Source organism: Zea mays, chromosome 1, assembly GCF_902167145.1.
Source record: "Zea mays cultivar B73 chromosome 1, Zm-B73-REFERENCE-NAM-5.0, whole genome shotgun sequence".
Lineage (NCBI taxonomy): Eukaryota > Viridiplantae > Streptophyta > Magnoliopsida > Poales > Poaceae > Zea > Zea mays.
Window position 1 is genome coordinate 7180305 of NC_050096.1, and position 26109 is coordinate 7206413.

Below are 26109 nucleotides of genomic sequence, written 5' to 3' on the forward strand. Positions count from 1 at the left end.
AGCATTCACTCTATATTTTGATCTATCTTTCTTATAAGTTTGAGTTCATTCGACTTATTTTAGAAACTTGAGCTCACAAACTTTCTCTTATTTGGTCTCTATATGGTAGAATTATGTCATTCTATAATATCTGTTCGTTCAGTCATTCGTTATGAACTATATTCTAATCGCTTTCTTCATTGGTCGTGTTGTATCAAGACATATTGATTGGAGTAAACTACATCAGTTAGTCAAATAAAAAAATATTATGTGGATAGCGGAGGCAACTAATAAAAATCTTGAAATATTTTTGGTAGATAGTTTACATGGGTATTGTTGTGAGCCGTCGCCACGCACGTTCAACCGACTAGTTTAACTAAATCTATCTATATCTATATATGTAGATATATAATAACAAGTAAATTTACAATACTTATTTGATATTCCCTCGGGCCTAAAATAAAACTCGTTTTTTAGTATTAGTTGATTCATACTATACTTGATATATGCGTTTTATATATGTGTTTAGATTCAATATTATCATTCATTTTGAATATAGATATAAAAACAAAGAGGTAAAAAGACTATTATTTTGGATTGGAGGGAGCACTATAAATATTAATATTTTATATATAGATAGTTAAATTTAATATACTTTAGCTTATACAGTGCTAAAAATGTATTTTTTGACGGAGGAGTATATGCGTTAGCTATTTGCTTGAGTGATGACTGATGAGGAGACCTTCCACATTAATCCACGGCCACGAGACTGCCCACCGGACGTTTTTTTTCCAGAAACCCTGGCTGCTCTCGGACCTTGGACGACACGTCGACACCAGTGCAGCAGCCACCAAAGATCCGGCCCGCCCGCGCCGCACGAGACCGCCGCCCGCGCCGCACGAGAGTCATGACGACGCCGCGGCGGCACGCTGATCCGTCGCCCTCGCCCTCGCCCTCTTCCCCGCCGCAGCTTCTCTCCCGCCTCCGCTCCGGGGCCTCCAGTTTCCTGGTCAGTCGCCGGGCCGCCTCTCTGCCACGAACTATCTCTCAAGCATTTCATCGAGCACCACGCCGGCCTGACGCTTGATCGAAGCGTTACTCTTCTTTCCGCTGACGCCGTCGTGTTACTCTCAGGCGCGGCAGTACAGCACGGGGAAGGGAGGCGATAACACCGGTCCTTCGAAGCCGAAAGGTGGTGGCTCCTCCGCGCCAAGGCACCTCAGGCCAGGTGATACTTTCATGAGTTTCATCGCTCTTCGTGGGCACTGCATTGGCTACAGAGGGCCATATTCTTCTGCCGCGCTGTGTAAATCATAGCTGTCAGCCTGTCACTTTCGTTTCTCGTCATATGTCGTGGATACAGTATTACAGTGCTATCAGTTTGGATGGGTGTTGGTCTACCGGACTGTATAACTCTGTTCAGTAACAATCGATCTTTTAAGTGAAGGGTGCATGCGAAGTTTTGTGATCAAAAGATAGTTCTACAATGTTGCTACCGTGGGCTGGTTTGGTAAATCTGAAAGGTTTCAAATTGTGCAGGATTCGTGGATCCTTCATCATGGAAACATTTTGACTCAAGGGCTGTTGGCATTAAACCGGGTGCTATACATACAGATGCATGGGCGGTTTTAAAAAAGCTCAGACGTGAAGGTACATAACTCTTCTACTGACTTTTTTTTTTCCATTTGTGAGTGAATAGTTTCAACATGTCAACTATTCTCTTGACCATGCATTTTCTTCTCAATACTCCTTTGATCCATGAATTTAAGGTGCACATGCCTTTCAGAATTAAATATTGGTAAATTTTGACCAACATCTAGGCTTATTATATGAGTTTAGGACCTGTTTAACATGTCATAACTATTCTCTTGACCATGCATTTTATTTTTAAAACTCCTTTGATCTGTGAATGTAAGGTGCACATACCTTCCAGAGTTCAATCTTGGTAACTTTTGACCAACATATAGCCTTATCATATATGAGTTCAGGACCTGTTTGTACAGCTCTAGCTCCAGAAAACTTGCTGCTGGAGCTGTGGGCTCATTGAAGATATCTGGTTTAGCAATTTGTTATTATTTGGATCAAACACATATATCTAAATAACTTTGTTTCTTTACAGACTCCAAATCCTGCATGGATCTTGGGGCTGGAGCTGTTTTACACAAGGCCATGATACAGAGGTGGCACAATGTTGTAGATTCTTTTGTGGGAAGGCATTATGCTAGGCGCCAGATTTAGTTTGTTAAGAAGTACTAAAAGTTAGGCAATAATTAATGAGGCTTATCCTCCCGGGAGAGTTATCTTATCCCCTAGAAAATCTGTAATATGGTTAGGCACCTAAGCTATAAAGGTGGCCTTAGATTGTACTAGGGGATCATCAAAAGAAGTTGTACCTGTGGGTGCGGCTGCTTGATCACCCTGCCAGACCTTCCGCCATCAGGTGACCTAAGTCCCCAACCGCCACACAGGATACCCTATTCCCTGCGCTCTTCCACCCAATCCACCTTGATATCCCACCCTTCGTGGTGCACTCCTCCCCGTCCTGCGCATCGCAGCCGGGTTCACAACAATTTGGTATCAGATTCCAAAGCTGCAGCGACATCTATGTCCGACAGCGACGAAGATCTTGGGAAGATGACTGACTCCGAAAAGCTGGACCGTATTCTGGGACAGTTGGCCACAATGAACAACCGCCTGGACGCCCACGCTCAACGGCTCGCCCTCCTGGAACAAGAACCTGTTCAACCGACAGGATCGCCGCTGGCGCCACCTCTGGTCGCGACGACCCTGTCCACAGGTCCTGCCCTAGAGAGTCACGCAGGTGCAGAGCACACCAGTTCTGGCGCTTACAATGGCGGATTCGTCGGTGGTCGCCGAGCCCCACTGCACAGCGGTCACCGCGATCGCTATGAAGACAGCGGACCACGACGACCAAATTTTACCTTTCCCCACTTTGACGGTGAAGCTGACCCCTTGCCTTGGATCAACAAATGCGACACATATTTTCGCGGCATGGGCGTTCATCAAGATGAGCGGGTTTGGCAAGCATCCTTGCACTTGGAAGGCGTCGCAACAGAGTGGTTTTATGCCCTGGAGCGTGACATTGGTGGTGTACTCACTTGGTCAAGGTTTATAGAATTCCTCCAGATGCGTTTTGGGCCACCACTCCGTTTCAACGGCACGGCTGACTTGAAAGCATTGCAGCGCACCGGCAACGTCGAAGACTACACTCGGCAGTTCTTGACAATCCTGTGCCGCTGTGACGACATGACTCATCGACAGCAGACCAACATGTACACAGCAGGATTGGGGGAGCCCCTACGCACTGATGTGGAGATGGAAATGCCAGAGACACTTCAACGGGCAATGCATCTGGCCCGAGTGTATGAGCGGCGTCTGCTGTTATCTACCAACCCCAGCACCACCTCATATCAGGCACCAGCAGCACCATCCAAATCCTCAACACCTGCACCAACACGATCGACATCATCTGCCTCCAGCAGGCCCCGCTTCCGACGTCTATCTCCCGAGGAGATCGCTGCCAAGCGAGCCAATGGCGAATGCTACCATTGCAAAGAGAAGTATTCTCCTGACCACAAGTGTTCTGGTCGCGGCGTGTTCCTGCTAGAATTGGAGGAAGATGACACTACCACAGAGACTGGTTCACCAGAAGACTTGGGTATCTCGCTGCAGGCTATGACCGGAATAGGAGTCGCTGACACTCTCAGACTCCCGGTCAGCATCAATGGCATCACACTCACTGCATTGGTTGATTCAGGTTCCACCCACACGTTTCTTTGTGACGCTGCAGTGTCGCGCCTGGGCTTACAAGTGGTTCCTCAACCCGGTCTCTCAGTAAAAGTGGCCAATGGCGAGCGCATATCCAGCAAGGGCAGGGTCACTACCACACTCACCATCGGCGCTGAGGATTTCCCCACAACATGCTACTCCTTACCATTGGATGGCTTCGATCTAGTTCTGGGGGTTGAGTGGTTGCGGTCTTTAGGACCCGTCATATGTAATTTTGACAACCACACTATGGCATTCTGGCGCCAAGGACGACTGATCCGCTTGACAGGCATGGGGGACCCGATTCTCTGCAGCACAGCCGTTGACAAAAGCCGAGAATGCATGGAGGAACTTCTACAATCCTTTGTTGCTTTGTTTGAAGAACCACACGGTCTGCCGCCTTCGCGTCGCCATGATTATCATATTCGGTTACTGTCTGGAACAGAACCGGTGGCAGTGCGACCATACAGATACCCCCAACTCCTGAAGGATGAAATCGAGAGGCAGTGTGACCAAATGTTGCAGCAGGGGATCATTTGTGAGTGCACATCAGCATTTTCATCGCCCGTCTTGTTGGTGAAGAAGGCAGACAATACATGGCGGTTTTGTATCGACTATCGTGAGTTGAATGCAAAAACAGTAAAAGACAAGTTTCCAATCCCAGTGGTTGATGGACTTCTAGATGAGCTACGGGGTTCATGCTTCTTCACCAAGCTTGATCTTCGCAGTGGATATCATCAAGTCCGAATGCATCCCAGCGACATCCACAAGACAGCTTTCCGAACACATTGTGGTATTTCGAGTTTCTTGTAATGCCATTCGGCCTTACCAATGCACCATCCACTTTCCAGGCTCTCATGAATGGCATCTTGAAGCCCTTCATTCGGAAGTTCACACTGGTTTTCTTCGACGACATCTTGATATATAGTTCGTCCTGGACAGACCACCTGAGGCATGTAAAGCAGGTGTTCCAGTTGCTGAGTGACAACAAGCTGGTTCTCAAGCGTTCCAAATGCTCCTTCGGTGAACCGACAATGTCATATCTTGGACATATTGTATCAGCACAGGGGGTCGCCATGGATCCATCTAAAGTGGATGCAGTGGAGTCATGGCCAATACCGCGTACACTCAAAGCTCTCCGCGGTTTTCTTGGTCTTACAGGATATTATCGCAAGTTCATAGCTGGTTATGGGTCTGTTGCAAGCCCTCTCACTGCTCTTCTAAAAAGGGATGCCTTCCAATGGACAGATGAGGCAGCAGAGGCTTTTTGCCAGCTGAAACAATCACTATTAACAGCACCACTTCTTCAGTTACCCGATTTCACCAAAAGATTCTTCATTGACTGTGATGCGTCGGGCTCAGGATTTGGGGCAGTTCTACACCAAGGGGATGGAGCCATAGCATTTTTCAGCAGGCCTGTGTCTCGCCATCATCAGAAACTGCCAGCCTATGAGAGGGAATTGATTGGGTTGGTCAAAGCAGTTCGGCATTGGAGACCATATGTATGGGGTCGACCATTCACAGTCCGGACTGACCATTATAGCTTGAAGTTCTTGCTCGATCAACGATTGTCAACGATTCCTCAACACACGTGGGTCAGCAAGCTTTTTGGATATGACATCACGGTGGAATACCGGCCAGGCAAACTCAATGGCGCAGCGGATGCGCTATCCCGTCGGGATGAGGATATGGGAACTATGTACACCATCTCCTTGCCTTCCTTTGATTTATTTGCTTCTTTAAAGGCAGAAGCTGAATCTGATTCACAGGTGGTTGCAATCTGCAAGCAGTTGGCTGACGACACTGTTAGTCCGGGTTGGACTACAACGGATGGTCTGCTACGGTTCAAGGGCAAAGTATTCATTCCAGAGGCGTCGTCATTATGGTCTGTACTTCTTGCCCAAGCTCATGAATCTGGTCATGAAGGCGTGCAAAAGACAGTTCACAGGTGGAGGACATCTTTTTACAGTCCAAAAGCACTCCACCGGGTACGTGAGTTCGTGCGCAGTTGTGCAGTTTGCCAACGCAACAAGACTCAGCACCTTCATCCAGCTGGTTTGCTGCAACCCTTGCCCATTCCTTCTATGGTTTGGGCTGACATATCAATGGACTTCATTGAGGGCTTTCCAAAGGTTGGTGGCAAGTCAGTAGTGCTTATAGTTGTAGACCGATTCTCGAAGTATGGCCATTTCATTGCCCTGGGCCACCCCTACACGACAGTCTCAGTGGCGAAGGCTTTCTTCGGTGATATTGTCAAACTCCATGGTCTACCATGTTCCATTGTAAGTGATCGGGACACGGTTTTCACTAGCCAGTTTTGGACTGAACTGTTTCACATGGCCGGGGTTAAGTTACAGATGAGCTCAGCCTTCCACCCACAATCAGATGGTCAATCAGAAGTGGTGAACCGGATTATAACTATGTACCTCCGCTGTCTCGCTGGGGATCGCCCTAAATCGTGTTTGAAGTGGCTTCCATGGGCTGAATATTGCTATAATTCATCATATCAGTCGGCTCTAAAGTGCTCGCCATTCAAAGTAGTGTATGGCAGGGACCCTCCTATGGTTTCCTACCAGCCAGGGAACTCCAAGGTAGCAGCCATTGATGTCCAGCTGCAGGACAGAGGTGCATTTCTTGAGGAAATCAAAGCACGTCTAGTGCAAGCTCAAGTCACTATGAAAAGCTACCAAGATCAGCGTCGCAGAGAAGTGGAATTCAGTGTGGGAGATTGGGTCTGGCTACGGCTACAACAGCGAACAACTGTAGGGGTCACTATGATGGAATAAGTCATGTGGTCAGTGTTAGACTACCCGTCTAGGGTTTGGGGTGTTCCCCTGTAATTACCGTCATACCCTCACTGTAATGGGCCTGACCCATATACTAAGTCTATTAATACTACTCCCAACCCTGTTTAGGGCTATGGGTTCAGTTTCCAATATGGTATCAGCCTAGGTTTAGGTCTTTCCTTCTCCACACGCAGCTACAGCCGCCAGGGGGTTTCCTCCCCCCTGCAGCCGCCGTCGGCCCCCAGCCGCCGGCCTCCCCTCTCCGGCCCTCCCTGCCTCCCTGCTCGCCGCGCCGCCTGCTGCCTCGGCGACCCGACGCCACGCCAGGACGCCGCCGCGCCCTCCCTCTCTGTCCGCTGCGCCTCCCTCTGGCCGGATGCAGCCGCGACCGCGCCAGGTCGTCGCCGCGCCGCCCGCTGCCAGGACGCCGCCGCGCCCTCCCTCCCTGTCCGTCGCGCCGCCCGCTGGCCGGACGCAGCCGCGACCGCGCCAGGTCGTCGCCGCGCCGCTACCTGCCAGGACGCCGCCGCGCCCTACCTCCCTGTTCGCCGCGCCGCCAGCTGCACCGGTGCCCCTCGCCCAGGACGCCGCGCCATCAGCAGGTCCGCGCCCGACTGCAGAACCCCTCTGCCTCTCTGTCCTGTCGCCCTGCTGCGTCAACGCCCGATGGACGCACCTGCCACCACTACGGCCGGATCCAACGTCGGGGACATCACCGGCCCTGGCACACACCTCCCCATCGCCCCTGCTGCACTCAGCAGCGAGCTCACCCATGGGGGCCCCCCCTACATCGCCGGCCTTGGGCCGATCCACGCCGCCTCCCCGCTGCCCCTGCGTCGCAGCTCCCCGCCGGGCTTCCCCGCCTTCGCTTCACCCACCTGGAGTCACCGAGTCGCGCCCTCCGCACTCCCCATCACCGACTCCCCGCTCGTCGGCACCCTCGCTACGATCCAGACCGCTGTGACGGCCTCGCGGGAGCGCGAGCGCGCTGCCTCCCTCGCCCTGGAGCGTGAGCGTGCCCTGGGCGCCGCTCTGACCACCCAGATGGCCACCACGCAGCGCCTCCTCGGCCACCCGACACTCGCCGATGCGGAGCCCCCAGAGGACCCCCACGCCTCTGACCTCGACGCCGACCTCATCGCTGCTCTCCACGCTCAAGCCGCCGGCCTGCACAACATCCGGGCCCTCGTGTCCGTGGTGTTGGATCCGGCGTCTTCCCACTACCCCCGTTGGCGAGGACAGGTCCTTCTCACGCTGCGGCGGTTCGTCCTTGACGATCACGTCCTCGTCGACCACGACACTCCGTCGCCTCGCTCCTGGTGCCTCATGGACAACGTTGTCCTCTCGTGGCTCCACGGCACCATCACCGTTGAGCTACAGGACATCATCCGTGACCAGGCGGACACTGCGCGCCAGGCGTGGCTCGCTCTCGAGGACCAGTTCCTCGGGAATCGGGATGCTCGGGCACTCCACCTCGACGCCCAGTTCCACCTGTTCTCTCAGGGGGACCTCTCCGTGGGAGAATACTGCCGCCAGATGAAGGGCCTCGCTGACTCTCTCCGCGATCTCGGCGAGCCAGTTGCCGATCGTACCTTGGTGCTGAACCTCCTGCGTGGCCTCAGCCCTCGCTACGGCCACCTGAAGGCTCTCATCAAGAGGAGCGTGCCCTTCCCCACCTTCCACGCCGTGAGGAACGAGCTTCTCCTCGAGGAGCTCACCATGGCACATGAGGCGCCCACTCCTGCCTCGGCTCTCTACAGCGCTCCTACCAGCGGTCAGCCGCCTTCAGGGGGCCAGGCCAACCGTCCTCCGTCGACCGGGGCTCCTACACGCCCTCCACCCTCCGTCCCGGCGGCCCCTCGTCCGACTTCCACGCCCGACGGAGGTCGTCGCTCCCGCAAGGGCGACCGTGGGGGTGGCAGATCCTCTCGTGGTGGTCCCTCCGGCCGGGGTGGCGGCCATGCGTGGCCGTCCTTCTACAACCCCTGGACCGGGACCATCGCCATGTGGCCGGGCCAGGCACCGAGTGCCTCCCGTCCCTCGGCGCCGGCCCTCCTGACTGCACCTCACTACGGCATGCCCCCGACGCCTCCTTACGGTGTGCCCGTCGTGCCCCAGGCTCCGCCAGCGCTCCTGCACCCGGGGACCCACACCTCGACGCCTTGGTCCCCACCGGCTGGCGGTTGGGACAACGCCTCCCTCGCTGCTGCCTTCAGCACCATGGCGATGACCCCACCCCCTCCGACTGGGTGATCGACTCCGGTGCCTCGTACCACACCACTCCCACGACAGGCACGCTCTCTCGCTCTCATCCCCCCTCCCCTCTCACCCATCCTCGATCATCGTTGGAAACGGATCCACTCTGCCAGTCACCTCAGTAGGTGCCTCGGTTCTCCCTGGGCCGTTTTACCTCAACAATGTTCTCGTAGCTCCCCACATCACTCACAATCTTCTTTCTGTTCGTCGATTCACCACTGACAACTCATGTTCCATTGAGTTTGACCCCTCTGGTTTTTCTGTGAAGGATCTGGCCACCAGGACCCTTCTCGCCCGCTGTGACAGCTCGGGGCCGCTCTACACGCTCCAGCCCTCTACCGCCAGCGTGTCACCACCTCCTGTCCTGGTCTCCACCACCTCCACCACATGGCATCGTCGTCTCGGCCATCCTGGACCCGACGTCATGACCAAGATTATCAGTAGTCTAGATCCTTCATGTAGTAGGGGACATTTTGAGGGTCTCTGTCATGCTTGTCAGTTAGGCCGACATACTCGTCTCCCATTTACTACTTCTTCTCGGGCTGAGCAGGCTTTTGACCTGGTTCACTGTGATCTTTGGACCTCCCCTGTACTCAGTCTTTCTGGTTATAAATACTATTTGGTAATTTTGGATGATTTTTCCCATTTTCTCTGGACCTTCCCGCTTCGGTTGAAGTCGGACACATTCACCACCCTCACACACTTCTTCACCTGGGTATCCACTCAGTTTCGTCGCCCGGTCCATGCTCTGCAGTGTGACAATGGCCGCGAGTTCGATAACAACGCCTCTCGCTCTTTCTTCCTCACTCACGGCGTCCAGTTGCGTCTCTCGTGCCCCTACACCTCTGCACAGAACGGCCGAGCCGAACGCATGATCCGCACCACCACCAATATGCTCCGCTGCCTCCTCTTCCAGGCGTCTCTCCCTGCCAGCTACTGGGCAGAGGCCCTGCAAACTGCCACCCACCTCCTCAACCGTCTTCCCTCGAAGGCGGTGCGCCACCCTACCCCTCACTTCGCCCTATACGGCACAACCCCTTCCTATGACCACCTTCGCGTGTTCGGCTGTGCCTGCTACCCTAACACTTCCGCTACCGCTCCACATAAGCTTTCTCCTCGCTCCACCCGCTGTCTATTCCTTGGCTACTCCCCTGACCACAAGGGGTACCAGTGTCTGGACCTCACCTCCCACCGCATCATCATCTCTCGCCATGTCATCTTCGACGAAGATGTGTTTCCCCTTGCTGGCTCCACCCCACCCACCGATCTTGACTCCCTCCTCGAGTCTGATCCGATTCCTCCCCCACCTCCGGCTCCCCGTCTTGCGCCGTTCCCCGCTCCTCGTGCGGCCACTACGACCTCTTCCGCGCCACGCGCGGCCCCGTCGACCACGCCTGCGCCACGCGTGGCCCCGTCGATCCTGCCTGCGCCACGCGCGGCCCCGTCGACCCCGCCTGTGCCACGCGCGGCCCCGTCGACCCCGACTCGCTTCGCCAACCCCGCACTCGTCAACCATCGCCGCGGCCACGCCACTACCTCTGCGCCCCCCGACTCGGGCCCGTCGACGAGCGCGGCCCGGTTCGCCGACCCCGCCGTCGTCTATCACCGCCGCGAGCCGGCCCCACCAGCCGCTATCGACGTTCCGGCGGTTCGCTCCGAGTCGTCCGTCTACCACCCGGTCGCCATCCACCACGACCCCGGGCACGTCCACCCGATGGTGACTCGGCGCGCTGCTGGCGTTCTCCGCCCCGTCGACCGTCTAATCCTGGCAGCTGCTACGTCTGGCACTCCACCCGACGCTTCCCCGGTGCCCTCCTCCGTTCGCACTGCCCTCGCCGACCCACATTGGCGTCGTGCTATGGAGGAGTACGCGACCCTCTTGGCCAACCACACCTGGGACCTGGTGCCGCGGCCACCAGGCACCAACGTGGTCACCGGCAAGTGGCTATTTCGTCACAAGCTGACCTCGGACGGCTCCCTCGACCGCTACAAGGCCCGTTGGGTCCTTCGGGGCTTCACCCAGCGCCCCGGGGTGGACTACGACGAGACCTTCAGCCCTGTCGTCAAGTTCGCCACTGTTCGCGCCGTCCTCTCCCTCGCCCTCTCCCGCGACTGGGCGATCCATCAGCTCGATGTCAAGAATGCCTTCCTCCATGGCACTCTGACGGAGACTGTCTACTGCAGCCAGCCCACCGGCTTCGTCGACGCCGACCGTCCGGATCTGGTTTGCCGGCTGAATCGGTCCCTGTACGGCCTCAAGCAGGCGCCACGGGCTTGGTACAGTCACTTCGCCTCCTACCTGGCCTCCATCGGCTTCGTCGAGGCCAAGTCGGACACGTCCCTGTTCATCTACCGGCGCGGCGACGACACCGTCTACCTCCTGCTCTACGTCGACGACATTGTGCTTACGACATCCACCACCGACCTTCTACACCGCACGATCGTCGCCCTTCAGCGGGAGTTCGCGATGAAGGACCTGGGGCCCCCTACACCACTTCCTCGGCATCACCGCCGAACGTCGGCCTCAGGGTCTCTTCCTCCACCAGCGCCAGTACGCCATCGACATCCTGGAGCGAGCTGGCATGTCTGACTGCAAGCCCTGCTCCACGCCTGTCGACACTCAGGCGAAGCTCTCTGAGGACGACGGGCCCCCGGTCGCCGACGCGACGTCATACCGGAGCCTCACCGGCGCGCTCCAGTACCTCACGTTCTCCAGGCCCGACATCGCCTACGTCGTCCAGCAGGTGTGCCTGCATATGCACACTCCGCGGGAGCCCCATCTCACTGCGCTCAAGCGAATTCTGCGCTACCTCCGCGGCTCCCTCGACTACGACCTCCTACTCCGCCCATCCCCGACGTCGGAGCTCGTGGTCTACACCGACGCTGACTGGGCTGGCTGTCCCGACACGCGCCGGTCCACCTCCGGCTACGCCGTGTTCCTGGGCGCCAACCTCGTCTCTTGGGCCGCCAAGAGGCAGCCCGTCGTCTCTCGCTCCAGCGCTGAGGTCGAGTACCGTGCCGTGGCCAACGGTGTGGCAGAGGCCTCCTGGCTGCGCCAGCTCCTCCACGAGCTCCACAGTCCCCTTCAGCGCGCCACTCTCGTCTACTGTGACAACGTCAGTGCGGTCTACCTCTCCACCAACCCCGTGCAGCATCAGCGCACGAAACACGTTGAGATCGACCTGCATTTCGTCCGCGAGCGTGTCGCTGCCGGTGACGTTCGGGTTCTCAGCGTCCCCACCACGCTGCAGTTCGCTGACATCTTCACCAAGGGACTACCGTCGAGTGTATTATTAGACTTTCGATCCAGTCTCAACATCTGTACAAGATAGAGTTGTGACTGCGGGAGGGTGTTAGACTACCCGTCTAGGGTTTGGGGTGTTCCCCTGTAATTACCGTCATACCCTCACTATAATGGGCCTGGCCCATATACTAAGTCTATTAATACTACTCCCAACCCTGTTTAGGGCTATGAGTTCAGTTTCCAATAGTCAGCAGCAGTTGCAGTTTTTGACTGCTGCAGGACAGCAGCAGTTGCAGCAGGACAACATGCAGCAGTCTTTTGACTGCACAGGACAGCAGTAGCAGCAGTCTTTTGACTGCGCAGCAGTAGCAACCTTTTGACTGCTGCAGGACAGCAGCAGTTGCAGCAGGACAGCATGCAGCAGCAGTCTTTTGACTGCGCAGGACAGCAGTAGCAGCACAACAGAGGACAACAGTAGCAGCACAGCAATTTTGACTGCACTTTAGTATCTAAAGGACAACACCTGTGTGCTGCAGCGTGTAGTGTAGTGTAGTGTAGTGTGTAGTGCAGTGTAGTGCAGCCCCTAGGGCTATAAATATGTGTCCCCAACCCTTCTAAGGGTATGACATTGTGTAGTGTTTGAGGAAAAAACAGAAAATTGCCCCAACTCATAGTGTCATCCTCTTGATGAGAGTTAGAGTCCCTCTACTTACACACTACGACTTCTCCCTCCAAGTTGGGACCAAAATTTTATGGTCCATATCAAATCACACAAAAGATAGGGGAGGTGTCCTACAAGCTGCAACTACCACCAAATGCACGCATTCATGACGTTTTCCATGTTGCTCTCTTGAAGAAGTTCGAAGGCACCTTGCTAACACAGCTGGTCCCCTTACCACCCTTGTTACATGGGCGGGTTATTCCATCTCCTGAGAAGGTCCTCCGAGCAAGGCTGAATAGAGGAGTCTGGGAGCTGCTGGTAAAATGGGTAGGGCGCTCAGAAGCAGATACGTCATGGGAAGAAGTTGAGGCATTTAAACGCCAATATCCACATGTGGCGCTCGCGGACGAGCTGTTTGTTGGGGAGGGGGGAAGTGTTGTAGATTCTTTTGTGGGAAGGCATTATGCTAGGCGTCAGATTTAGTTTGTTAAGAAGTACTAAAAGTTAGGCAATAATTAATGAGGCTTATCCTCCCAGGAGAGTTATCTTATCCCCTAGAAAATCTGTAATATGGTTAGGCACCTAAGCTATAAAGGTGGCCTTAGATTGTACTAGGGGATCATCAAAAGAAGTTGTACCTGTGGGTGCGGCTGCTTGATCACCCTGGCAGACCTTCCGCCATCAGGTGACCTAAGTCCCCAACCGCCACACAGGATACCCTATTCCCTGCGCTCTTCCACCCAATCCACCTTGATATCCCACCCTTCGTGGTGCACTCCTCCCCGTCCTGCGCATCGCAGCCGGGTTCACAACACACAACTGGATATTTATGTGAGATATGTTCCTATGGTTAGAATTTTGCAAATAGTAACAATATATTACCTCCGTTCTCGAATATTTGTCGCCGGCTAGTTCATTTTTGAACTAAAACGCGACAAATAAAAAAGAATGGAGGGAGTACATTCTTTACTTCATAATATAGGTATATCCAGCAATACTTCCAATTCAACAAATATAAATCAATCTACAACTCCTATTTTACGCTTATTTAAGTACAACATGTAAATATTTCACGCATGCCAAGTACTAGCTGCGGCAATTATGCTAATCTTTCATGGGTACCAAAATTTCTACAATCTACCTTCAATTCCTATGCCTAAGTGGCCAAGTCACTGGAATCAGAGGGAGTATTTCAAAAGAAACTTGTAGCCGAAAAAGTTCAATTTATTAAAGGGCATACTATATTGCATAGATTATGAATTGGTGAAATCTGGTAACATGTTTGTTTTTATTTAGTTCTGCTTTCTGTTTTAAGTACATAAGAACAACTCCAACATCACAAGGGAAAAATAAATCTTGTTCCATCACAATTCAGTTGTCATTACCATCTGTCGTTACCTTAAGAATGGGGTATCCACTACTACTGGGTCAAGGCGGACCCTTTAGGACTGCCCTTAGTCACCATGCTAATGGTGGTCCGCCCTAGCCGAGTGGCTGGGCCTGTCTAGTAAGGCCACTGGCCTCGGGTGAAGACCAACACCTATAATCAGCGCCCCGGGACCCCAACGGAGGGGCCTCGGATTTGAGATGAGTCTGGAAGACGAGGGCTCTCGGCACCTGCGCCCAGGGGCCGGACCCCCAGGAACGGTCCCGACCCTCATGGTAGGCCACCCGGACCTCCGGCCTAAGGGTTTCCGGTGCTACCACGTGCTGGCCAACACCGGAGGAGATGGGACCTCCCCCAGGCACCATCCGGACCTCCAGCCAAGGACGGTCTGGAGCTGTCACGAGGAAGGGTGGTCCCAGTCACTACTCCCCACACAAGGCGAGGCCTGGTGCTGCCACGTGTTCTACGACGCGTGACATAAGCCACCGGGGAAAGCCTAACGTCAACCTCCGAGTCAAAGGCTTCTCTCATTAACTGCGGATGAGACGTATACCTGCCCGCCCCAGTGGCATGCGGCGCGTCCGCAGTACACAGGCCGCAAAGTAACTCGCGTGTTACCGAGGCAAGACCATTGACTCCCTGCGCCGCTTGGGTTGCTGTCATTATGACTCCCACTGTAGCCCGCGCGTTACCGAGGCGAAGGGAGGCAGGCGGAGAAGATAGGACGCCGTCGCCTGAGCACCCCTACATGAAGTAGCACTTCAGCCTACGCCGCAACCTACACCTGCGCCCTGCTCCGATTAGATATGGCAAGGGCATGACAAGCCAGGAGATTTACACGGAGACCAAGAGGAGGTATCCGTTCTCCACGAACCGTCGCTCCAGTTACTCCATATCTAGCACTAGATCAATGGGCCCACTTGCCGGGCTCGGTCACCATGTACGTGCCTCCCTTGGACTATAAGGTAGTGTTTGGTTGAAGAGCCAAGTAGAACGGAGCCGTTCTGTCCCAGTTTTGTTGTTGTTTGGTTACAAAGTAACTAGAACGGAATGGCTCCAATTAGTGAATTATTCTCCTCAGATCCGGAACCATCCCGCTCCAAAAAATCAACCGGACGGAGCCGCTCCGTTCCCAGCCCGCTCGCATAGTCACGCTCCGTTCCGTTCACTCTGCAACCAAACAAAAAACAGAGCCACTTCGTTCCAGATTACCAAACACAGAACAGAGCGGCTCCGTTCATAGAATCAGGGATGGAGCGGCTCCGTTCTACTTGGCTCCTCAACCAAACACTACCTAAAAGGGAGGGCACGCACACGGTAGAGGATAAGTCTGAAGAAGTTCCAACTCAAGCTTCTGGACGCACACAGAGACTCCCATGCAATGATTTCAAGTCGTCCGACTAATCACGATTAGTCGGGCTGATTGGCTATTTGGGCTCGATTAGCTGGACGACTCGACTAGATAGGCTGGTCGTCCTGGTCATCCGACTAATCGCTGATTATGGCGACTAATCGCCCGATTACTGTTTCCTAGTCGTCCCGACTAGGGTTTTGTTATTGGGCCATTGTCAGCCCATCTACAGTATACTTTAGACTACCCTCTCCTCTCCTCTGTAATACCTAGCCGCCAAACAGTGCACTACGTCGCCTACTCTCCTCTTGCCAGCCCGACTATTGTAGCCCTTGCCCTTATTCACACTTGGTCGCGGTGGCTGCCCCTTCAGACCTACAGCTCACCGGTGGCTACATCATCAGCGGTTACGTCACCCTGCCCCTTCCCTTGCTGTAGTCTCCACCTGCGGCGATTGTTTCAAGGTTCACCAGCTACAGTCTCCACCCTGCCCCTTCCCAAGCTCCAGCAGACCTGCACCATTGAGGAGATGAGCTCGTCATCTTAAGGTTCCTCCTGCTCCCCCCTAATCTCCCCCTTCTCTGCAGTTCTGCCAAACTAGTGGATGGTTGCTGGCCGCTCTAATCCTAAGCCTGTGCTAAGTAGTGACTTTCTAATTTATATAATGTATAGTTGTATACATGTATACTTATATATATATACCTATATAAGTATAACTACTAGACTAGGACGACCAGGGACTGACTAGGAGTCGACTAATCGCCCTAGTCGTCGCCTAATCGCGACTAGTCGCCTGGTCGGTCCCAGGGATAGACCAGGTGACTTGAAACCATAGCTCCCAGGCAATACAACTCACAGTTGGGTATTACGCTCCGACGGTCCGAACCACTCCAACCCTTGTGTTCTCGTGTTCTTCCAGCTAATCAGGCAAATCCCTAAGCCCCCTCCTCATCTTAGGACCAGAGCGGGTGCACTCCGCCACCCGACCGGAGAAATTTTCTCTCTGACACCATCCATTCATGTATATTCTTTGATTTGAAACCTAAGGTTGAAGTGAGGGCATCAGGTGTTTCAAAATTACCATAAGATGTTTTTGAAACTCTCTCTCGTCCTCGTTTTTTGCTGGACTCCAAGCCTGTAGCCTAGTGGTTACAGTGCTTTATGTAGTGTTTGGTTCCGGAGTATGGTGAGACAGAGCCACTCCGCTACCAATTTGTTGTTGTTTGGATTGGTTCCATGTAGGATATAGTGGTTCTAAAAAAGAAAAAATATGCTCAAGTATTGAACCATCCGTCTCTCCAAAATATCTCGGATGGAGCCGATTCATCCCAACTGGCTTTGGAACCAAACACTACCTTAATAGCAACTCCAAGTCCTAGGTTTAACTCTTTGTGGGAGTGAATTTAGGCTCGCTGAAAAAACAATCCCCTTGACAGCAAAGCCAGGGTCTGGGGATTTTCTTGGCCCGCAAGGTTGAGTTCTTCCGTCTACTCATTTTTTTTCCTTGTGAGGGCGTTACTTTTCTTATTTAACTCAAAATATTTTTTACTAGTTGAATGCGGATAAGAATGTATGCAGTATTCAAGAAAAAATATTACAGGTTTTCAAGCTTACCTTGTTGGTGGCTGTGTGAGAGATTTGCTACTCAAAAGGGTACCTAAAGATTTTGACGTGATTACCACTGCAAGTCTCGAACAGGTTTTGGTCCATTCAAACATCATGAATATTTTTTATTTTCCTGAGTTTTGATTTCCTTATTCAATTGACATTTTTTTGTCCGTTACAGCTTAAGAAAAATATATTCAGGAGATCTAGGATTGTAGGCAAACGCTTTCCAATATGTCTTCTTAAAATGCGTGACTCTGTAATTGAGGTTTGTTCTTCATATTATCATCATGGCCACATGAGTTTTCTAGCAACGCACTCACTATTTTTTATTTGTTCTAACAGATTTCGAGCTTTCGAACAGTTGCTAATTATGGGAATAGAAGTGAAGTGGTAGATTATGTGGCAGAGTTGAATGGCTCTGACGTTAGGGATATTCTTCGCTGGAAGGATTCTATGAGAAGAGACTTCACAATAAATGGGTATGAAACTGTACAGTAACTCTAGTGCTTCGAATCGTCAACAAATGGTCTTGTTTTTTTATGTATCACAGGAGATATTTCATAACAATGTTGTAATACTTGTTTGGCAGTCTTTTCTTTAACCCGATGAACTGCAAAATTTATGATTACGTGAATGGAGTAAGGGATATGAGAAAAAACAAAGTAACAGTCACTGAGCTCCATCTTTATTTAAGCATAGGTTCATCAGTGTCCTGATTTTCTTTCTTTTCTATTTGCTAACTTCTTAATGGAAATCAGGTGTGTACAGTGATTCCTGCTCACATTTCTTTCATGGAGGACCCTGGTATGTGTTTGAGGAACACTTTTATTAAAATTGCTTTATCTTGCCGAGTAAAATTTATATCAGCATATTTCAGCAAGGATTTTACGTGGCTTCAGAATTGCTGCTCGCCTTGGTTTCCAGTTTTCCAGTGAAACTTCTAATGCGATACGTGATTTTTCTTCATCTATAAATAATATCGATAAGGTTTACTTTCTTGTCACCTCTGAAAATAAACTAACAATTGTATGCATGTTGTGATATGTATTTTTTCTCTCTTATTTCTGCCTTTTGCCTCATTTACTGTGTAGGCAAGGCTGATGATGGAAATGAATTATATAATGTCTTATGGAGCAGCAGCACCTTCTGTTAGGTTGCTTAGAAAATATGGACTACTTGATATTTTGCTGCCTTTCCAGGTAATTTGAACAATGCTTGTTGCTCAAAAAGTACATTCCTTGTTGTAACCCCGCGAATATTTCAGCCCACTAATGAACTTGAATGGCAATTTGTGTTTTAGTCAGCATATTTGTCTGAGCAGATGAAAGGTGGTTCAAGTGACAGACATCTGATGCTTATGGTGAGTTAACTCTGAAAATGTTTCACCTTGCTTTAGAGATCTGATGGTTACTATCCTTTTTTTTGTTTGGTACTTCTTTAAAAATGAATTATAAAAAAACGCATTATTTTGTGGTGTACAGTGGCTAAAGGGGTCCTTTTTTGGGGTAAGCATAGGATGTCGGTGTCCTAATATTGCAGTCTGAACTAAAGGGATTGTTATCTTTTTCTTGACGATTTATTGTAAGCTTTTATTATGGTCTATAGTTTCTTTACGATTTATGAACAATATGATATTTATGGGCGTGCTTGGTTTGTCCAGCAAGGTTAGTCTTGCCTTGCAGAGCAAGGGTCTAGAACTGGCGGTGCGTTTGGTTGGCTTGCTCGATCACCTTGGAGCCTGTGTTGGCTAGCTTTTCATTTTCCTTGCCACCGCGAGTGAGCTAAAATGGCTCGCCTGGTTTGGGAAGGTTTGCCTTTGCCTGAGCCAGCGAGGCAAGGCCAGCTCGCCTGGGAACCAAGCAGACCCTATGTTGCTTCAGTTCAGAGTTTACTTCCTATCGATACCCTTTTAAAACTTTTATTGCCATAGTGCCATGTTAATTAGATGTTTTATGGTTATCTTTCAGGTTAGTTTAATGTGATAATAAACTTTGTACATAAGGCTTATTATCCTATCTTATGCTGTTGACTCCACATCTGCAGAAATTACTGTCTAATCTTGATAGGTTACTCTCTGCGGACCGACCATGCCATAGCTCTTTGTGGTAAGAAACCTTAAATACCTATTTGGTGCATAACATTTTTATTGCTGTACCTAGTTATTAAATGCATATTTCCCAGGAATTCATGAGCACTATGTATGCTATCTTGCTAAACCGGCAATTTAGCTTGTTGGGTTCCATTGAACTGGCTCATATATTGGTTCCTTTATTTCTGTAATCTTGTTCTCGATATTTTTTCCACCACGGTAAAACCGAATTTAATACCAAAAAGCAACGAAATTACAGAGTTATAATCTTGTTCTTTACAACTAGTGACACTGATTTAAGCTATCCTTTAGGGACTGTTCCAGGAGATTTGGATGTGTATTATGTACTTATGTAGTCCAGTGGTTGTTCTGATTTATATCATCAGCTCATGCCCATACAACAAATTTGACATCTCCTTGATTTCTTTTTTTTTTCTCGAAAGCGCAGGAGAACTGCGCATCATTATATTAAGTAGGGGAAAAAGAGGGTCCAAAATAGACCATAGTACAAAAGACCTCCCCGGAGGGGATAAAAAAACCAAAGAAAAAAAGAAGAGAAAAAAAAAACAAGAGCAAGCAGATCCTGAAAACAAAACCAGCCCATCAGCGAAAAAACCAGGCAGCTAGGTGCCCCTGATGGTTGCGGCAAGAAAGGAGAGACCCTTAGCTCCTGCCATTTCCCACAACTGTTGTTCCTCCCTTGCCTGACAAAGAGCTGCAGAAACACTAGGGGAGATTCCATCAAAGACAATTCGGTTCCGATGATTCCAAATAATCCAGGCTCCCAAGGCAATAAGGGAGTTGATTTCTAGACTACCTTCAAAACATATGCATGGCTTTGCAGCTGTATCAGACTTTACCTTATGTTTTTGTGGAGAATGCTTGTATATTCTGAAGTACCATACAATTTTCCTGTGGAGACATGCTCCTATAGTCCTACTCCACACCACTTTCAGTCTGAGTGACTTTTGTGCCTACCAATCCTCTTATTTAATCAAACAGGCTAACTGTTTCATTCATTCAGTTTATCTAGTAACCAAGTAACATCACAATCAGTATGAGCGTTTTTGTCTGCCACACCCATGACATTTCGTATTTTTTTTTCTGCAGGCTGGCGTTGTTGGCATTTCACAGTACATTGGTTATATATCCACAAGACACCTTGGTAATAAGAGCTTTTGCTGCAGTGTTGTATTTCGGAACATGGGAAACAACAGTCAAATTTCTGAGAGAAGAAGTTGGAGCTGAAGTTCCATTTGCCCCAGAGACAATGGGGCCTTCTCGGACCAAACTGGATTGTCTTAAGGAACAAACGTCACATCTAGCATCACTAGTCAATTCTTCAGTAGATATATTGACATGTCCTCATGATCTGGAGCAATCGCTAGCCAGATTCTCGGAACCTCTGCAATTTTCAGGAGTGGTAAGTATCCCTTTGTATATGCCACCACCATGATCTGTGCTAGTTTAATTTCACGGCATCTTCTCTGAATTGTGATTCCAGGTAGTCGCATCTAACAATGATAGGAAAAAGTTGTCGGCCGTATTTGAGGGCCTTGCTTCTGACCTACATTCATATGATGGGAGAAGAGGGATGCGTGGGATTGATTACTCGTCGCTGAAACTTGGGGATCTTGCCGAGGTCCGATTTGTTCTCGGTAAAGTGATCATGGACACAATGTACGACAAGTTACCATGCGAATCTACTGAGGATGAGGGCGCTGCTGCAGATGTTGCTGGTGGAAGCCTACCTCCATTGTCCGCATTGTTTTAATCGTAGTGAAGCATAGGGTTCACTCAACAAACTAGGCAGCCCTTTTCTGGTTTTAGTCAGTGCTGCAAAGCAATCGAGTTGTTCAGAATTTTCTTGTGTTGCAAGATGACCACAACGACAACTGTAGACGTATTTCAGAATTTTTATCAAGGAACTCGAATGTGCAGTTGTAGCTAAACTCCCATGAATCCTTTCGGTGAACATAGGGCGTGCACTTATCAATCTCTTTGCTAGGGAAAACTTTAGGCCTGCGTCTCCATTGTTGTGAAACATATGCTGATATGCGTCTTCGAACATACATCTCTTTGTCTCTTCAAATAGACTCGGCGATTCTTCACGAGTGATTTCATCAAGACTAGAATAGGCATTAGTAATTGTATTAGATGGTTATTAATATTGCTTAGCTCTAACTGCACTCACTCGAAAGAAGACAGAGACAAAAATACTAGTTTTGTGAAGGGACATGAACCTTTTTCTTTTTCAAAATACAAGCAAGTAGGGTACCTAGAGCAACAATATAAAAACAAGAACAAAGCTAATTCTTCCATCAAATTTGATTCTTGTTATTTACTCACTAAGGACACTAATTGAGTAAAGACTAAATTTATTGGTGCAACCATTGTTGGCCCAAAGAAGGTGATTTTGGTGACCAAAAATATAGTGACTAACCTTGGGGCACCCAAGCAAATTTGGGCACATAAAAGATAATTTCTCATATACGTAAATTACAAGTCCAGAGGAAGTCATTGGTTGCTCGATAATGGATGCACTTAACACATGACCCGAGATAAATCTGAGAGCACAAGTTTTGGTAATAATGTCAAAGGTAAGGTCAAGGAACTTGGTAAAATTGCACTACCCAACGACATGAGCATATCCAATGTGTTGCTAGTTAAAACCCTCGAATTCAACCTACTCTCAATGGCACAACTATGTGATTTGAGTTTCAAATGCATTTTGGGGTTTGATGATGTGGAAATAGTGAGTGTGGATGGATTATATTAAATCCCATATTCAAGGGATTTAGATATGAGAATTTATATTTAGAAGATTTTGGTTCAAGAGAAGCACAACTTTCAACATGTCTATTTGAACGTCGCCTAAAGGGAGGGGGTGAATAGGCCAAACCTGGAATTTATCACTTTAAACAAAATTTGATCCCATCCCAATTGGAGGTTAGAACAACAGACAAGTCAATCAGGGTGAGATGAGTTCTTGCACGTAGTTGCTCTTTTAAATGAGTGGGAGATTAAGACTTAGAACAATACAAGATTATATGGTCAACTGCAATAGAACTTAGGGAGGAAAGGAGTAAAGCAAATTGCAATTGCAAGAATGTAAGAAAGACATGTCAATTTGTTTACCGAAGTTCGATTTCATAAAGAAGCCTACGTCTCCCTTGAAGAGTCCACTAAGGACAGGGCCTCTCAACCCTTTCCTCACACAAGTTATCACCAAAATCAAACTTGAGTATCTCTTTGCTTTTCTCAATCGGTTCAAGGCTCTCCACATGCTTGGAGGCTATTGATCACTTTGAAATTGACGGGTGCCTTGCACCAAGACTTATGATCACAACACAAGCTCCTCAACTCAGATCACTCACGCACTAGCTCTATTTCTCACAAAGTAATGGCTAAGAATAGCTCTCTAATTGATTTGTGGCACTTGGGATGCTTTCATCACTTGGGAGTGTTGCTCTTGTGTGTGGGAGTTATTGCACAACTCTTGGATAATGAATGGGTTAGTTGGAGGTGTATTTATAGTCCACAACCACCCATATAGCCGTTGGGATAAAATCTCAAAACTTGGGCTGAATTCGGGGTGCACCGAACCTCACTCTATACAGGTCCGATGCACAACAGACCTCTTCCATGCCTACAGTTTCAGTGACCATTCTGAATCAAGTGTCAGCTTGTCAGGTGCACCATCGGACCAAGCCACATCAGCTTGACCATTGAAGCCTGAATCCAACTGTTGAGTCCTGATAGGTCCGGCGTGCCATCTCCTTCTTCTCTGAAAACATCTTCTCTGTGTAAGTGGTCCGGTGCTCCGTTAGTTGCATACCGGACTGGTCCAATGCGTCAAACTTCAGTTGCCTAGAAAACTGCTCTCTACGTTACCGGTTCGGTGCGCCAAGTCGTCTGAGCCAAAGGAAAGTTCTCTCTATGTAACCAGTTAGGTGCACCATAGAGCTTAGTCTTAAGTCCTTTTTGGGTTTTTCTTCCTTGTCTTAGTTTGGTTGTCTTCTTGAGTACTTCTACGACTTAGACAATAGTCTAAACCATATTTCCTTATACTCTTGCTCATCTTAACTCATTTTCTCATCTTTGCTCAAACTTAACTCTAAAACACTAATTTTAATATCTGACCTTTCTAGCCTCTCTTAGGTGCTCAAATATATATATTCTTAGGACCGTTTAGAACTTATCCAAGTAGTTGAACTACTCATAATTCATCTTTTCCGAATTATGCACTTTCAAATTGAGTTTTGAGCCATAGTTCAGATTAAATCTTTTATTTCCATGTTATGAACCTGTAACCACTCACTTAGCAAACTAGTTAGTCCATAATGTTGTAATGGTCATCAAGCACCAAAACTAATATAGAAATAGCTTAAAGTCCATTTCCCTTTCAATGTTCTCTAAATCAAATTTGGGTTTGCTTTGGCATAGGAGGCTGACACATGTTGGAATGAAGCAATTGGATAGACTCATTAAGCATAATCTAGTCAAAGGTTTAAATGATGCCAAATTTGAGGAGGATAGTCTATGTTGCTTTTGTCAAACCGCGAAACAAATTAGAAACATCCATCCTAATACGAGCATGATGAGCTAGTAGGCCATTTGAGTTATTAGACATGGATTTATCTAGACCTACAACTTATATATGCTTTGGTGGAAATAATTAAGTATGGCTTTATCATAGTAGATGATTTCTCAAGATATACATGGGTATTCTTCCTCAACAACAAGAAAGAAATCTACAATATCTTCAATTCACTTTTAAGAGAAGTGTAAATGATTTTAAATTGAAAATCAAGAAAGTAAGAAGTAAAAATGAAAGTGAGTTTAAAAACTTAGAAATGGATGAACTTTGTTATGAGATGGGAATCAAGCATGAGCTTTAAGCCAAGTATCATACTCATCCTAATAGTCTTGTTGAAAGAAATATATAACACTTATTGATATGAAAAGATCTATGCTTAATGAGTATAATGCAAGTGATGCATTTTGTGCGGAAGCAATCAACACATCATGTCATGCAAACAATAGGCTATATTGTCATCAATTATTGAAGAATACGCCTTATGAACTATTAGTTAGAAGAAAGCTAAACATTGCGTATTTTAGTCTTTTGTTGCAAGTGCTACATTACCAATAAAAGCACTAGAGTAAGTAAGTTTGGAAATAAATGCGATGAAGGCTTTCTCCTTGGATATTCCACATCAAGCAATGCTTATAGAGTCTTCAACAAAACCCATGTCATAGTTGAAGAAGTTCATGATGTTGAGTTTGAGTAAGCAAATGGATTTGAATATAAAGATACAATATTAGATGATATGAGGAGTATTAAACTCCAATGCAATTAGGAACATGTCAATTAGAGATTTGAATCCACAAGAGGTGATAGAAGATGAAGAAAATCATGCACTCCCCCATCAAGTGTGCTAAACAATAATCAACCAAGTGCATGTGGGACTCATGATGTCATAAAGGTTTCTAGTGATGTTGATGTATATCTATTCGAAGTGATTAGGATGGATGTCGAAAGATGAATCAATACTTGCAAGTGGTATAAATGATTCAAAGGTTTATCCTATGCACCTTAGCATCATTTGGTAGCATTGTCTCTCTCAAAATATCAAACCAACATATGTGTAAACTTTAATCCGAACACAATAGCACATATATAGAGGGAGCTAACACTACCAAATAGGGTTTATGAAACTTGTCCAAATCTTTTTAAGCGTGCAAAATGCTTGGGCAAGAAACACAAATCCACACCAAGTTAGTAACTCATATTTGTATGAAGTACCACCTTGGAATTTCAACCTAATTCATATCTTTATAAGGTTACCATCAATTACAAAAAGAGGGAGATTGAAAGCTCCATGTGTGGTTATGGTAGTTTAGACAACTAGTGGACTAAGCTTTACTCTAGTGGTGCATATGAGTTAGGTTAAGTTCACATCCAAGAATGACCATGGATGTCAACCATGGAGATGGAGACAACCATAAGCGTCAATCAAGTGCTCAAATGAAAAAGGAGAGAGGGAAAGCAAAATGATAGGGCTAAAGGCAGAGGTATAACTAGGACATTTTGTTTTGTCGACGATACACAATAAAGTGCAGGATCGGTTTTAGAAATAGATGGTCATCTAGTGACACTAGGTGTTGAATTTATGTGAATTGTACATGAGCCTAGTGATACATTTGGAGAGAAAACAACAATATTTATGGAAAACTCTTTGAAAAATGCTAACTTGACTTCAATGTTCGTCAAAATTTCCGAAAGTTGACACATTTGAGAAAAAACTAAGAGAATACTCTTGGTGTAGTAATTCTACATGCACCGAATGTGTCCAGTGGAGCACCGGATGTGTGCACCAGTCATGAGGCTATTTCTTATACACTGCATAGTTTTCACCCGAACATAGATGAGTACAGTATGCACTAGATGTCCCTCATTAGATATGTCTGGTGCAACACCAAATGGTGCACCAAATAGTGGACATAGAGAGTTTGTTAACGAGTTTTCAGCTCCGACATACACCAGACGTCCCCGGTGCAGGCACTGGATGCCGCACTGGACATGGAACTCAAAGAGCTTGTAAAATATGCACATCTGCTATAACACACATCAGACATGTTTGGTGCCATGTTCGATGAGTGCATCAAATACCTAGTTTAGAGCCATCAAAATTATAGCAGTTGTAGATGCACCAAATGTGTTCGCTGCGGACACCTACGGTGCACCAGACATGTCCAGTGCCCCTAAAATCTACTTAACAGGTAACAATTGTATTCAATTGTGAGTCTACAAATAAACCTTGTGCCCGACCTTAGCTACTACCTCAACACCCATTCACTTGTATACACTTCTAAATAGGTAAGAAACATACTCCACTCACTTGCATTCTTTGGATCATCATTTGTGAGATTGGAGAGCTCCCAATGCATTGTAT

General features: G+C 48.5%; 1 protein-coding gene across 1 annotated transcript; it reads left to right on the plus strand.

The window, feature by feature from the left end:
- The first annotated feature begins 740 nt into the window (after positions 1 to 740).
- On the plus strand, positions 741 to 21102 carry LOC100502264 (uncharacterized). Its single transcript, NM_001366997.1, has 14 exons — positions 741 to 988; positions 1114 to 1207; positions 1519 to 1629; positions 17054 to 17151; positions 17240 to 17326; positions 17404 to 17540; positions 17651 to 17723; positions 17820 to 17865; positions 17939 to 18048; positions 18153 to 18260; positions 18362 to 18421; positions 19105 to 19166; positions 20261 to 20573; positions 20655 to 21102. Exons 1-14 carry the CDS (start codon positions 887 to 889, stop codon positions 20922 to 20924), a joined length of 1671 nt encoding a protein of 556 aa, NP_001353926.1. The 5' UTR covers positions 741 to 886; the 3' UTR covers positions 20925 to 21102.
- Positions 21103 to 26109: the final 5007 nt, after the last annotated feature.

Coding starts and splice junctions, on each gene's coding strand:
- LOC100502264 (NM_001366997.1), top strand. CDS start 887: ATGACGACGCCGCGGCGGCACGCTGATCCGTCGCCCTCGCCCTCGCCC. Junction 17,152..17,239: donor CCACTGCAAGTCTCGAACAG/GTTTTGGTCCAT, acceptor TGTCCGTTACAG/CTTAAGAAAAATATATTCAG. Junction 17,541..17,650: donor AGAGACTTCACAATAAATGG/GTATGAAACTGT, acceptor CTTGTTTGGCAG/TCTTTTCTTTAACCCGATGA.